Source organism: Dendrobium catenatum, unplaced genomic scaffold (assembly GCF_001605985.2).
Source record: "Dendrobium catenatum unplaced genomic scaffold, ASM160598v2 original_scaffold_232032, whole genome shotgun sequence".
Taxonomy (NCBI): domain Eukaryota; kingdom Viridiplantae; phylum Streptophyta; class Magnoliopsida; order Asparagales; family Orchidaceae; genus Dendrobium; species Dendrobium catenatum.
This window is the reverse complement of record NW_021550440.1, coordinates 49,445-66,016: the sequence shown is the minus strand read 5'-3', so window position 1 is coordinate 66,016 and position 16,572 is coordinate 49,445. Positions and strand designations below refer to the sequence as shown.

The following is a 16,572-nucleotide window of genomic DNA, read 5'->3' as shown; positions in this document are numbered from 1 at the left end:
TCTTACTGTTTTATAAAGCAACTTTTTAGTACCAAATTTTCTTTTTAAAAAATTTTTGTTCTAAAAAACTGCATTATAAAGCAATATATGCTCTTTGAATTTTGAGAGAGAGATAATATTGTTCATAGTGATGAGATTGAGGATTCCTTCATTTACATATCTAATTCTTACGATTAAGATGAGAATGGTCCTGGCTAAGTTTATTATCAGTGTTGAGTTACCCTCTCCTATGGTGAAATAATTTTACTTCAATTTAAACTCAAAAGTCAAAGACTTTGAATCCAAAATCATAGAAAATCTTTAAAGCGCACAATGAAGAAGAGAAAAATGTCAAAATAGACTCCGAATTATTATTAAGAGGCTATTTTAATAAGTTTCTTTCAGAAAGATATATCTCCCTTTCAAAATATGATGCAAGTGTTAATTCCAAACTGTTTTTATCGATCTATTTTCCCATTACTCAATGCCCAATACACATCCAGTGTTGGCTTATATTGGCAGAGTCCACGAATTCCACTTCACAAGCACGCAATGTTGATTTCGATTTATGGCCTGCTCTGATTCAGTTGTAGTTTGTCATTCCTTTTTGCCAGAATTTTATGACTTTTATGATCTCCAGTGGTTTTACACAGTCGCTTAATGTGAGCTCCAAATATAAGTTGCCACATGATGGGAGAGAGAGAGAGAGAGAGAGAGAGAGAGAGAGAGAGAGAGAGAGAGATACATTTGAGATTTGTTGTACTGGAATGGTAGAAATTAAGCTCCGTGAAGTTTATTATGTTTTGTATGTTGGAGGTGTGAAGGTAAACACCGCAACGAAATAAATAAGAAAAATAGAAATGTATCAGAAAGTAAAGAGCATCATAATTTTATGTGAAAAAACTCAAAATTTGGAAAAACTACAGAGCCACACCACATCAAGAAATTCATTGCGAAAATTGAGAGAAATAAGTACACATCTCTCTTCTCTCTTCCTCTCTCATTGCTTCTCTACACTATTGAACTATTCTACATATTAAACAAATAAAGAGATACAATATATATCACCAAGGGACGTCACCCTTGAGAAAAATGAGAAATAAAAATTGTCTAGTCCGCCTTGCAGCTCTGTGACGTCAGTTTGGAGCACTGTGGCGCTCAATCTCTATCATTTGATCTGTCTGACAGCGTTGTCGTGCTCTGCTCTTTGTTGATTTTATAGGAAAAATCCATCGAATAAGGCAGCATTAGGTACTTGTATACACAGTGCTCGGATGTTGTAAAAATAATATATGGTGCATAGCACCAAAACCCGAACAGGAGGACCCTCCTACAACCCATCCCCAAGCGAACTCGTCAAATGTTGATGTCCGTGATAACATTACAACCCGACATATCAACACAATCAGATTCCATATAAAACTAACATTGTAAGATATCTGGTGGTAACTTTAGTATTTTAATACTGGCGGAAGAGTTCAAGATGACCACAAGAGTGCCGGGGATATAAAAACAGTGAATACGTACACCTTTATGTGTTTCGAATTGGATTCTGTAGCTCAGCTTAAAAGTTCCAAGATTCTAACTGTTTCAATTTTTCGATCCTTTTTAATTCTGTTAGCTAAGCCTGTAAATTTCCTGGCAGTTGTTGCAAATATGCTGACAATAAATCTGTTCTTTTCTACAGAACTTCTAAAAAAGTATAATACTCAGAGTTCAGTTTATTTTGTTGCAGAAAGAAGTTATTGTAGAAGAACTTACTGTTTCCATTCTGAAGAGAGAATTGAATCAAAATGTAGTTTGCAAGATCTTTATGCAAGCAGGCTATTATTGCGTGGAAACAAAGTTATGGTGTCTGAAATTTGGTGTTGGCAATCATAAACTGTCTCATCTTTTGCTATTTATTATTAGTCTTTACTTCTGATGGCTTATGCTTTACATGAGCTATGAGTTGAGCAAATTACTTTCTATAACTCGGCTTCGTTTGAGATAGTTTTCTTACTATTTTTTTAAAATAATTTTTTTATAAAAAAAAAAATTAGGCAAGAAATTTTTGTACTAGAAATAGTAAGAAAACTATCTCAAATGCTCTGAATTATTGCACCGCATCTGTAGTCTGAGACATGGTTGTAGAATGTTGAAATCTGGATGCTTGATGGTTGAATTTGTAAGTCAGTTGTCTTGATATCCTTATTAGCTTTACAGGTTTTGTTTAAGACTTTGTTTGGGACAGTTTTATTACTGTTTTTTAAATGAGCTTTTTAGTACAAAATTTAAGATTTTTTTACTAGAAAGTTGTTTTAAAAATAATAAAAAAATCATCCAAAATGAAGCCTAAATGTGCAGGAGTGGGATAAGATCATGATAATACAACTGAATGAATTATTTTGCATGGTGGAATTGCTATAATTTTTCAGGTTTTATGTGTGATTGCCTATCACTAATCTTATTGTTAACTGTATTACAAATACTAAACTACGCATTTATTTTGGGATTTGCATCACATAACATTCTAAATTTTCTCTATTTACATAAAAAAGTGATATTTCTAATGCAATATATATAACTTTCTTTTTTTTTGAAAGGTTATGGATCAGATAACTCACTCAATTTTGGAAAGGCCTATAATTGTTTGTTAGAAAGGCTATGGATACATTTATAAATATTACAATTTCTTGTTAGACAATGCAAATATTGAATTATTGATACTGCTGATGAAGTCTTCTTAATAAATACATTTTCTCTGAGGAAAATGTGGAGATGATACCCTGTAATTCACGCTGCATGCATCTGTTTGGATTTTATTCACATAATTGTTTTTGGAGTAAAGGTTTAATACGTACATTTTTGTTTTTTTTTTTTGTAATTTAATGTAAAGTTGTATTGCGCTTTAATTTAAAATGAAATTATGAATTTGTAATAGCATTCTTAGAATTATATTATGTTGGAATTTGCCCTCACAATGACTCAGTTTTGAGTTTGTTGGGAATAAAACCACACAACGAAAAACAAATGAGAAAAGAGGGAAAACAGTGAAAATGGGCATTTGGATTTGACGTGAAAAAATTTGAAATAGAGAAAAAAATCATGAAGCAAACTGGAACGTGAGAGAAATTGTGCATATCTATCTTTCTATATTTTTCTCCTTGTCTCTCTTTGCTTCTCATACCATTCTACCCTCTGAACAAATAAATAGGCGCATTACAACACACCAAATGACACAGCCCTCCAATTGAAATGAGAAAAATTAATGCTCAGCTTGACTCACAGTGTTGTACCTATAGTGCCTTGATGCTAACTTCTCTGTCTCATAGCATCGTGCGCTGTGAACTACTGTGATGCGATGCTAAGTTCACAAGAATGCAGTGCTAAAGTTATGACATTGCGACGTTGTGCTCTCTGTATCAGAGAGGCTCCACCCATGAGCAAGTGGCGCACTGCCCACCAGCAAGCTCAGCTCATAGACTTGTGGTCTAAGTTAATACAACATGATTGATCGGCACAATCAAATTCCACATAGAACAGACAAGTTTGCTTGAATTAAAAGATCTAATTGATTCATAATCAAATCATTTTCATGTGATTTTAACTTTCGAGTTTTAATAGAGCATAGATTGATTCAAATTTAATAAGAATGAATTTATAACTTTTGAATTTATTTTGAAATTAATGCAAAGAATAAATAAATAATTATTTACATAACATTTATTTTAAAATATTTTAATACATATTGTTGTGTGCTACAACATTTGCGGCAATAGAATCAGAGAATTAATTGTCTTAGCATTTGTACAAAAATCTAACACACACACCGATAAAAGATGAATGCAAGAATTGTAAGATATACCAAAATTTTTACTTGAAAAATCCTAGAAAGAGAAAAATCATAGAGAATAACCTGATAAAAATGATTCTACCAGTGTTTGTTTTTTATTACAAACGATGACATTCAACGGGGTAAAACATTGATTCCATGTAGTAGACATATACTGTCTATAACATACTTCGTGTTTGAAGTTGAAAGAGTTCCACGACATGGGACCTATCTTTAAGAGATCTTATAAATGATGGCATGCACATTATTAGTAATGGTAGATGATGAGGTCAGCGGGTGTTGGTATGGTAAGACTATAACAGACAAAATAGTATAAATTACAGGGCCATAGTCTTTTGATGTTAGTTGGAGGACTGTAGTCAAGCAATGGTAGGTGTAGAATCATAGTTTGGCGTTGGATATTAGAGTTCGTAGTCGGGTGAAAGTCTATAGTTGGGTTATAGTAGTTGGAGGACCATAGTCGGGCAATGATGGTTGAAAAATTATTGTCAAATGACATCGTAGTCATGAAATGATAGTTGGAGGACCGTAGTTAGACGATAGTAGGTAGAGGGAAATAGATGAGAATTGTGGTTGGACTATAATTAAGCGATGGTGAATCAAAAAATTATAGTTTGACAACATCGTTTGGAGGAGCGTAGTCAAGCAACGATGGTTAAGGGACCATAATCAGTTGATGGTGATCAGATAACAATAGTTTGGTCGGAGGTGATTGGAGGATTGTAGTCAAATGATATTGGTGGTAGGAGTATCGTAGTTGGATGACGATGCTCAGAGGATTGTAGTTGGGGGATAGTATTTGGAGGATCGTAGTCAAGGATGGTGGCTAGAGGATAGTAGTCAAGTGACTGTGGTAAGAGGGTCTTAGTTAGATGATGGGGGAGGTGGGAGGCGGCGGTAGAATGATGACATTTGATTGATGATGACCGGACAATGATGGTTAAGAAACATTACAGTTGAGCAATGATCGTTGGTGTCTATTATTAAGTAGAGCTATAGAGTTTTTCAAATCTCCAAGCTATCTAAAGACTCATGTCTACATCCCATTGTTAAGAGGGATATTTTATCAAGCATTTATGTACCCAAATGATGTTAGTATTAGACAATCTTGAGCTCGTTGGATTTGTCTCGTCGAGCCGCTCGATTCGACTATAAACATGATATATTTGGATATCATTTGGTTATCCAATTTATGTTTTAAACTTTTTAAATGTGCTTTGGGTTCTTGATTTGTACCCATTTGGTTTCGGATTGGACCGATGTTGGTGTCGTTGGGTTCGTCTCTTCTAGACGTTCAGTTTGAATAAAAGTTTGTTGAAAATGGAGTTCAAATTGTCACAAATTTAATTTTGAAAAATTTTTTAGGTCATTTGCATCTAGATTCGTGCCTGAGCAGCATAAAATTTTGATAACATATCAATAATTAACCTTCAAATAAATTCAAAAATTTTATTATACCATGCCATATTATACTATTAATATATATCAGTACATGATATAATCATTTTTCACTTAATCTATTTGAAATAGCTAAACTTTTTTTGTAAAGATAGTCGTAAAAATATTATGCTAAAAAATAAAATTAAATTATTATCTAAAAAATAATTATCAAATAAAAAATATAATTAAGATCTGAAAAATAAATAATAAAAAAACTATCATAAGAAAGAGAGATTATATTGTGCGGAATTCGAACCTAACTTTTTTAAGGAATCACGTGTTCATTTTTTTTTTCTCTTTTACATATTCTGTAAATAAAAGAGAAAAAAATTCACCCATTTTCACATCATTAGAGTCCCGACTACGTTCGGATTCGCCAATCTTCCACGTCGGCGAGTCGCTGTCGCCGCGGTAAGCCGAACGGTGCAAAGCCGCGTCCGTTTACGACTTTTGGATAAAGATACCAACAAAAGTCGTATGGGAACAAACGCGTCCGTTTTAAGGAATGACAATCTTGACCTGCTGTTTTTCTTTTCAGACAGATGTACCGATCGAAGGATCCGTGTCGCGCCCTCAGCCGCATATATATTATAAATTATGTTTCTTCGGCGGTGAGCGTAAGCGTGTGATGCTCCCAACCACACAATAACGCTTTCTATCCAGAGAGGGAAAATGCTCCGTGAAAATGCTTTTTTAAATGATAATTTATTTTTCGAAAGAGTGATAATTTATTTAATAGTTATAAATTAAAGTTGAATAGATTTCTATATATTTCAATTTTTAAAAATGATTTTGAAATATTTAGAATCGTTTACATAATGCTTTCTACTTTGGCAATCACTTCTTTTTTTTTTTTATGTTTGGTTAGAAATAAAGTGAGCATAAAATAAAGTGAATGTAGATGTTTTGAAAAGTTTGATATTTTCTGGGTGAAAAATAAATGCAGTTTATTTCATTATAATTCAATTTTGAGGTAAATCATTCTTGTCTAGTTTTGAGTGAGAACTGTTTACACCACTTCAAAGCTTGTTTGATCAGTATTGACGACCACAATCTCCATCGCCACCCTGGTGTCGACCACACGCTACAACCTAAAGAGGGGCACTTATATTAATCATATGTCAAGTAGGAGTGTCAATATTTGACACGGCATGAAAACTCGACACGGACCCGACTTGGGAAATCTAGGTTGGACCCGACCCGATTTCAAAACTGGTCGGGTTTGGGTTCCCGTATTCGACCCGTTTGAAAAATGGGTCGGGTTCGGGTTGACATAGCGACCTGTCGGGTCAACCCCCGAACTCGTTTAACTTGGACTGCCCGCACTGTCCCGGCTGCCCGCGAAGCTGCCCCGCCTGCTCGTGCATCGCCCGCAGTTGCCCGGGCCCTGCCCGCTTAGCAACCCGTCGGGACGGGTCCGGGTTCGGATTTCTGACCCATTTATTTACCCGGGTCGGGTTATGGTCGACCAGTTTGAACCCGGATCAGTTCCGGATTCGACCCGAACCCGACCCATGACTCGAAATTGACACCCCTAATATCAAGAATCTAATAATATTAGCTAATTACGGAGCTTAGGTAATATTTTTCCGTCGGGACAAGGCTTCATCTAATTATCATCTAGATAAGTGCTATCAGATGATTGTATCATAAGTAAGATAACCTAAACAATACACACATTAAAATCCACATTCATACTTTACTAAGAAATTTTTCCACTAAATATGTTATTACAAATCTAGTACAATTAAAGTATGCTACCACTAATCAAGGTAGATCAACAAACTAAAATATATATATTTACACAAGAATTTCAATATATTATTTTATATTAGATAAATAATTTTAGTATTCTTAATAACCAAATGAATTCATTGAAAATTATAAATACATTTTTAATTGATAAATGTCTTTCTAAACTTGTTTAAAAAAGAGAAGAATTTATTTTATTTTTTTTGCAATTATAACTTCATTTTGCATATCATTTATTCATAATAAAATAATAATAAGCCAAACTCCAAAAAAAAAATCACTCAATTTTTTTTTATATATATATTTTTCAATTTTTGCAACCAAAATCAAGCCTATGCTTTCCTCATTTGCCTTGTTTGATTTTTACAATATCTCTTGTTGGTCCAATTTGAAGACCAAACAAGGTTTCAATAGTCAAACCTAACATTATGGTGACATGTGAACTACCTTAATAAGTCCCCATCTCATTTGACTAAGTGTCTTAATATATTCATTAGTTAGTCTATGAAATATATCTTCCTTTTTAAATATACAGATTTATCATTCAATGCTACTTATTGAACTTCTCAAGAATATAGGCGTCGTTTGAGACGGCTTTCATGATACTTCTTCAAGCAATTTTTTAGTATAAAAATTTTAATTTTTTAACTAAAAACTGTTTTAAGAAGCAACAAAAAGCCGTCCCAAACGAAGTCATAATTAAAAAAAAAAATTAATTAACACCAAATAATTGTCTTAGATATCCTAATCAATCTTGATGGTTTACTAAAGTTATTTAAGGCCGACATAATGATCCAATAATTATAATAAATTTTGCATTCAATAAGATAATCTTTTGAAGATATGAACAATAATGTTGTGACTAGCTAATTGTGTGTTTCCTTTACTATTCATCTTGTAATTACAAAAAAAGTGTACGTGTCAATATTGACAAATAGAGCAAACATGTTCCCATATTCATATATGGAAAATTTATGAATAAATTGACTAAGTAACTAATCCTTTGTAGAGCTATAGATATATTTTAAGGATATTTTAATTGTTTAGTTTTTTTTGGCAACAATTATTTTTTTCGGTATTTTTAGCAGCTTATAGTGTTAGAGAAATTTTGAATAAGAATATCTTACTAAAATTTAATTATAATGTATGAATAATAAATTATATGTATTATATTCATATCAAAACAAATTTAGGGCTTGTTTTATTTTCCAAAAAGAAATGTAGAGTAACATAGAAGGAAGTGTAAATAAATATAATGTATTTGAAATATTTGTAGTTGCTTGAATGAGTATAAAATAAATACATGTGATTTTTTTTTTTTTTGGTTTGAAGTGAAATGAATGTAATATTGCAAAATCCTTAATTCTAATATATTTTAAGTATATTTCATATTAATATTTTATGAATGAGCCGGTTTGTGTGCTGACTAATCGTGCCGATGTTGGCTCAAGTTTGACTTATTAGCTCATCTAGCTCGGCTTACGAGTAATTTATCGATGATTATGAGACAGGCAATGAGGCAATTATTATAATAAAATTATAAAAGAATCTAAGAATCACTTGATATAAAAAATGAGATATACTTTTTAAATGTTTTTTAATAATACTTTATACTTGAGCTTTTGAATTTTAATATATTGTAAGTATAGTTTATGTTAATATTTTTAAATGAGCTGACTTGCAAGCTAATGAGTCGAGTCATTGCTGGTTCAAGCTTGGCTTATTAGCTTATCCAGCCCTGCTCATGAGTAATTTATCTAGTCAAACTCAAGTTGGCTGATGAGCGAGCTTGACTAACTTAGACCCCTAGCTGTCAATAAAGATGGTGTTGGTTGCATGTAAATGTACGATATATTTGAAAATCAATCAAATTGAATTAGATCGTACATTCTGAATACTTCAAAAATTTACTCTGAATTTCTTTTATTTAAGGCCAAATGCTAATATTTTCAAAATCCCTATTTTTAAAATATTTTACACTCTTTTTATTTAAAACCAAATAGCTTCTTAACGAATGTAAAATTCATCTTTTTTTTATTTGTAGTTAGGGGATTCGAGCGCGGAATCACACGGAGGAACATATTCCGTCGACCAATGAGCCGTAGCTCGATCCGTAAATTCATCTTCACTCAAATGCATTCTAATATTAATGTTTAGATCGGCATATGAAAAGTCTGCCAAAATGATTAGAAGCTTATTGTTTAGTATTAAAGTGCAAAAGTTTATCTTTTGGACATTGATACATCATCACAAAATTAGCTTGATCAGGCACGAATCTCGAGGCAAAAACTAGTTGGAGACTTCAAAAATTAAATCCGGGAGCATCCGAACTCCGATTTCAACGATCTTATAGTCTATTCCAGGACGCAACAGACATATTAGGGGATTCGAGCGTGGGCAAGATAGGGATGAATTTTTCTTCCAACGACCAATTGACCTATAACCCGATCTCTTAAAGTGCAAAAAGTAAAAAAAAAACATGAAAAATGTCCCAAAAAAGGGAAAAATTATTGCGTCCTCCCACCTGATGTAGAGATGTGTCCTCCCACCGCCAAAAAACTCGGTTTTTGCTCGGTATTGCTAGGTATTATTTGGTAATAACGAGTAATATCATCATGTGAAGATCAATACCGAGTTATACCGAGCACATACCGAGTTTTCTCTAGGAAAAACTAGGTATTCTTTTGTATTGCTCGGTATAACTCGGTATTGGTCTTCACATGATGATATTCCTTGTTATTGTTTGGTATTGCTCGGTATTTGCTTGGTATTTCTTGTTTTTTAGCGCGATTTTAGCTCTGGGAGGACACATCTCTACGTCAGGTGGGAGGATGCAATAATTTTTCCAAAAAAGGGCATGATTGGTCTTTAGGGCAAAAAAATATGAGATGATAGCCTAGCAAAGCTTTGATAAGATTGTTTTTGAAATATTTGGATTTGAAAATAGTTTTTCAAGAAGATTTTCTGATCAAATATTTGTTCGAGAAGATTTTTGAAAATATTTAGATAAGTGCAATATAAGAGTTAATTACTTTTTTATATATTAGACTAATCTCAAATTAAACTAAATAAATAAATTTATTTTGATTGAATTTCAATCAAAATATCCCGAGCTAATTTTTCTCGGCAAATCGATGTCCTCAAACTCTAGTTCTCTCTTGTTATTGGGATAATAATTTCATAGGTACAATTGGATTGTACAATTAATATTATTTTATTTTTAAAATTAGATAAATATGTCATATATGGGTTAGATTAGCTATTTTGATCTAAAAATTATATGATTTATATGATAAGTCGATTAAATCAATCAGATTCAGGGTAAACATTTTGGAACTTTTATTTGGTCTGGTGAACGTACGTAGAGCTACGTTCGGCCGACACTAAGATTGCAGGCACAAACGAGAAATACCGAACAAATACCGAGCAATACCAACAATAACGAGAAATACCATTATGTGAAGACAAAATACCGAGTAATACCAAGCAATACCGAGCAATACCGAGTAATCCCAAAAAATTGGATTACTCAGTATTGCTCGGTATTACTCGGTATTGGTCTTTACAGAGCGATATTCCTCGTTATTACCAAACAATATCTAGCAATACCAACCAAATACCGAGCAAAAATCGAGTAACAATCCTCTGACCGAACATAGAACTACGTCCGGTCAGAGGACGTAATAAAAGTTCAACATTTTGACCCCACGATACATAACGAGGGTTTGAATTAGCATCGAGTTAAACCTTAGCCTAACATGTCACCTCGAATTGACATCCTTGATATGGAGCCAAATTCTTTAATAACACTTAATATCTTGGTCATATTTTAATGGATGCAATACCTCCCTTTTTTAATGTTGGAAAACTCACTAATATGGTTGATATGTCATCAAAAAATTATCTTGATCGGGCATGGATCTCAATGCAAAATCAAGTTGGAAACTTTCAAAATTAAAATTGGGATCATTCGTTCTCTGATTTCGGTAAACTTATAGTCGAACTGAGCGTTTGGATAATACGAACCCATCGACACCAAATCCAACCCAATCCGAGCCCAAACGGGTCCAAAAAAAGGATTAGAAGAGCTGTTGGAAGGTTCAAACCACAATTTGGATTACCAAATGGTTTCCAAATATAACGTGTTTATAATCGAATCAAGCGACTTGACGAGAAGAATCCAACGAGCCCAAGATCACAAAAATCGGACATCACTAAGACATTCAAATGTCCATCAAACGGTCCATGATCAAAGGATTCAACATCAGTCATCCATCCGACCACTCCCCCTTTACCCTTGATCTCTAACCTATTTACGGACCATGCCACTCCAGAAATCTATAAATAGACCCCTCATTTCTCTTGAGAAAGGATTCAACCAAGAAGATAAGAAGAGAATAAGAGAAGAGAAGGAAGAAGAGAAGGAATAAGCTCCTCCTCGACCACCGACGGAGTTTCGTCGGACCACTGCCGGAGTTTCGCCGGACCACCACTTGAGCCCTCGCCTTCACCGGGCCAACACTTGAGGCCCTTAACTCCGCTAGACCATCAAGTGACGTCAGAATTCTGCCAAATAACTGTAGGACTACTAACTGACGCCCCAACTTCCAAGTGACGACAAATTTAACACTAAACTTCAACCATATGGTTGACATTTGTAACCTGATCGCCCTCTGGGTCGAGTCAGCCCACTATATTTAATGTAGTCAAAATTCTTACAAAAAATTTAAAACGTAAAAAATTACAACTAGGCTAGGCCTCGTGGGTTTACCCCTTTCGAGGGTTTTCCACGTAAAAAATCTTGTGCTCTCTGTGTACGAGCTGGATATCCATTCAACATTAAAACGTAAAATTACAACTGTATTGACGCGTATATTCTAGCTCGAAACAATGGTCAATTAGTCTTATCACCTTAATTCTTAAGATGACACATGTCCATTCTATTGGTGATTATAATGCACTTCATTATGTAGCTTTTTTTTTATAAAATTGTAGTCAAAATTCTTACAAATAGAATCAAGGAAATCTTATCACTAGTCATGCATTTGATGCAAACAATCTTCAGAAAAAAAGAAGAAAACGTTGCTAACAAGATAGATATGGTAGATTTGGTTTATAAGTTAACTTAGAACTTCAAATATCTGAATTCTGGTTTGTTTTTTTTGTTGAATGATTGATCTAATTTGGGCATTTGATAAATTAAATTACTTTTTTATTTCAATTTTTTCATTAGAAGTAAAATTAATCTAAACACTTCTTTTAAACCAATTTTGAGCACGAAAGGATTGTCGTGGCACAAGGGTAAGAAGTTGTGAGAGAGCCGCAAGCTGCACTCAAAGGTCACATGTATCAAAGATGGGCATTGGGGTTAGGGACTAAAAAAAAAATTGGGGTTTGAGGTGTAAACGAGTCAAGTAATGGCATTATTGAGCTTGGCTTGTCAGTCAGAAAGTCAGCTCAAACTCGAGCTCGAGCTCAAAAGGCGAGCTCGAACTCGGGCTTGTCCCACCGTTAACAAGCTCGACCTGGCTCATGAGTTTCGGCGGTCCGAGTTCTGCAGTCCGCATGTGAGCGGCGAGTTCGAGTCTTGCAATACACACACGTAGGCCGAATCCCTCAGTCACACGCGTGGCTGAGTCGCGCAATCCGCCTCCGCCCAGCGCGGTTCCCCTCATGCCCAATGCAGTCCACACATGAGTCCGAGCGCCTCTAGCCTAGTGCGGTTCACCTTGCACATGTCGTCTGCCTCGAGCCACGCGTTATGACGAATTCGAGCTGGATTTGATTCAAATTTGGGCTTGGGCTTGTGCAATATTAAAAAAATGTTTATTATTAATTTTTATTACTATTCACATATAATAAAAGAATAATTTAAAAATATTAATTGTGATTCGAGCCGGCTCACGAGTTAAGCCTCATCAAGCTTGATCGACTCGTGAGCCCATAAATGAGTTGAGCTCGAGTTGACTTGCAAGCCATCTTAACTCACTTACACCCCTAGTTAAAAACCTACGGAGTTTGTGGATAGCCAAGATGGGCATAAGGTTTGCAAACTACATAAACGGGAGAAGAATGTGATCACAATATAGATTTATTTCGTTATTATGAGGCTAGCTAGAGTTCGCGCCTATGAGATGGCTTTAGATGCCATGACAGAGGTTTATGTTGTGGGTGAGAGATGAATTTTGAATTCACTCATTCGGGTCGCGATTTCAAATTCATGAAGGGCTCTTTAGTTTCAAGTATTAGTGGTATAGAGTAATTCAAATGTTGATGATTGAAAAATTTAAGTGTTATACAGTTTATCTTGATCTGTTGGTTGAGAGTTTTGATTATCAACTGAGAGATCTTGAGTTCGAGTCTTGTATATATAATGTGTGTGTGAGTTTGACTTAATTGACCTAAGTGTCCCAAAAAAAAAAAAAAAATCAAGTGTTTGGTTGGAATAAAAACAAATTTAATGTGATTTTTTGAGGTAATTTGAATTTTCTGCATGATTTATTTTTAGGAAATATTTGATAGAATGGAAAAAATTTGCAAAAATTCAAAGTGAAATAATTTGTAATATATAAATAATGTAATGTATTTAAAGTGTTTAGAGTTTATTTAGATGAGTGTAAAATAAATGAATGTGATTATTTTTTTTATTTGGCTTGAAAAAAGAAAAAGAATGCATTGCAAAGCTCATTGATGATGATGCCTGATGGCTGGAGGTAGGGGTGTCAATATTTGATACGACCCAAAAATTTGACCCGAAAATTTTGAGTTAGGATAAACCCAATCACAAAACGGGTCGGGTTCGGGTTGACCCTTTGACTCGAAATTGATCAGTTTTTGACCCGACAACTAGAGATTAACCCGTTTTGGACTCGAAAAGTGGAGTTTGACCCTTTTTTGGACCAAAAAACTAGCATTTTTTTTATTGACATCGGGTCATTCGGGTTGTGTTGTGTTGACCTGGACCCGAAGCGGGTTGGGTTCGGGTTCGGAAACCGACCCGTTTTGAAAAATCAATCGGGTTCTAAATAGTGTTGGGTCAGTTTAAGGTTCGACCCGAGCCCGACTCGTGACCCGAAATTGACACCCCTTGTTGGAGATGACATGCAATTATAAAATTGATTTGAAGTATTTGTTTTATCTAAATAGAGTAAATTTCAAATGCATTAAAGGTCTATTTGATTTGAAGTAAAATTGCTATAAAATATTTCAAATAAGGAAGTTTTGAAAAATATTTAAAAAAATTAAAATACATGATTTCATATAAAAACAAACCTTTAAATCAACATTTCATATATATACATATATAAGAAAAATAATTTGTATCATGTTAAATATAAATGGGAAATAAAAAAAAAAGACACAAAAATTTTATCCTCAACTTATCCGTATTTATGTCATCTAGAATACGAGTGACCGCCCTCTCCTCTCCATCGAATAAATCACCGCTCTCTGCAAATTCTTGGCAGGAATTAAAACAAATATCCTGCGTTCTTTTTTTCTTTTTCCTTTCGAAAATAAAGTTCGGTGAACATTAATTAAGTTCACCTGGGGTGATGCCAACCTGCTGTCACAGATAAATTACCGGTCCGTAGCTCGCCAGTTATAGGAACACGGCAAAATTCCTAAGGTCATATCGGGAGCAAGTTCTCTCTCTACTGAAAAAACAAAATATAGTACCATTTGGCATTTGCCCCCACCGTCGCCGCCGCTTTCCTTCTCACTACCTTCCCTTCTCCGGCGACGGCGGCGGCTGTACTCGGCGAAGAGGCAGAGAGCCACTTATGAGTGAAGCTATAGATAAGGTGGGAACCATGGAGTTGAAATACCCCGATGACTTCCGTTGCCCTATCTCCCTCGAAGTGATGTCGGACCCCGTAATTGTAGCCTCCGGGCACACCTTTGATCGCTCATCAATCCAGCGCTGGATCGACTCCGGTCACCATACTTGCCCCATCTCTAAGCTTCCGCTTCCTCCCCAATCCGTTCTAATCCCGAATCACACCCTTCGTTCTCTCATACACAACTACACTCCTGTCGCCGGCAGGAAGTGCAATAAACCTCAAATCTCACCGTCGACTGACCCAAGGTTCCTTCTTTCATCCCTTTCCTACCCCGCCTCCAACGCCGCACTTTCTTCGTTGCTCCGCCTCGCCAAAGACGAACCCGCCTTTCGCCGCCTTCTTTTGGACTCGTCAGCTCCCTCCATACTCCTTCGCCACGCCGCCTCTCAGGACTCCCCTGACCTGCAGGACCTCGCTCTCCGTACCCTCATCTACCTCTCCCTCGACGGCGATGACGCACGCGTCGGACTCGTCGCGGACGGTGCCATCGACTCACTTGTTCAAGCCCTAGCCGGCGGTGGACCCAACGCTTCCCTCGCAGCCACTACTCTAACCAGCCTCGCCGTAGTTGAGGTCAATAAGTGCACCATCGGCGCTCATCCTTTCGCAATACCAGCCCTTTCGGTCCTCCTTCGTAACGGCAAGGCTCGAGATCGCCGGGAAGCTGCTACTACGCTGTACGAGCTCTGCAAGTTTCCGGAGAATCGACGCCGTGCGGTGCGTGCTGGGGCGGTGCCTGCCTTGGTTTACTTTGCGGGAGATGGCTCAGAAAGGGCTGTTCTGGTTCTAAGTTTGATAGCGAAGTGTAGAGAAGGAAGGGATGCCATGGCTAATGTCGATGGGTTCGTTAGGGTTTTGGCTGGAGTTTTGGTGAAAGGCACCGGGAGAGGGATCGAGCATGCACTTTTGGTGCTGAACTTTGTATGCTCTGATATTGAGAAGGTAAGATGGGAAACAAAAGAAGAAGGGGTCCTGGAGATTTGTTTGGTGCTTGTTGAAAAGGATGATGGGAAGATTGGGAGGAATGCTTTGGCTTTGGCTAGAACTATTGAGAAGGGAGAATTTGTTGGTTTAATATGAATCGCTGGTTTCCATGTTATGGAGATCTTGCGTTGGTGTTATTGATGGGGGAAGCAGAGCAGCTGGGCTTGTATTCAACCTGTAATTGTTAAATGAGTTCTTCCTGAGGCCCTGCTTTGAAAACTACTGTATAAAAGGTGATGTTTTCCTTTTGTTTTGGGCTCTACCTCCTCAAGGTCTGTAAAATTGGGATAAATAGTTCTGTTAATATTGAAAAAGTCATAACTTGTTTTCGTAACAATTTAAACTCTTTTCATGGAAGCAACCAAATTTACTGTGCATATTCCTTAAATGCTGCAATTGAGTGGCTACTTCACCTTCCGATTTACATCTTGATATGATTGAGGGACTTGTTTTTTGGTTGGAGTTTCTAGGTTATTCTGGTCCAATTAGCGATTGATCAACGAGATAATCATGGAGTCTAAATTTTATTGCTAAATATTATTGCTTTGGTTACGTACCCTCGATGTTATGGGCACTCATCCCCACCAAATTATTGGTTTTTTGTGGAGTGGATGCACTATTGACTATAACAACTTAGACCGTCATGTGTTTTTCTTTGTAACGTTGGCATGCCAAAAGAGTAAAAAAGGTCAGTGTTTTTATCTCATTTTAGTGTATAACTTAATTACTATCTCATATTTT

General features: G+C 35.8%; 1 protein-coding gene across 1 annotated transcript; it reads left to right on the top strand.

The window, feature by feature from the left end:
• The first annotated feature begins 14,672 nt into the window (after positions 1-14,672).
• Positions 14,673-16,208, top strand: LOC110113036 (U-box domain-containing protein 8-like). Its single transcript, XM_020845455.2, has one exon. It carries the CDS (start codon positions 14,788-14,790, stop codon positions 15,925-15,927), a length of 1,140 nt encoding a protein of 379 aa, XP_020701114.1. The 5' UTR covers positions 14,673-14,787; the 3' UTR covers positions 15,928-16,208.
• The last annotated feature ends 364 nt before the right edge of the window (positions 16,209-16,572 follow it).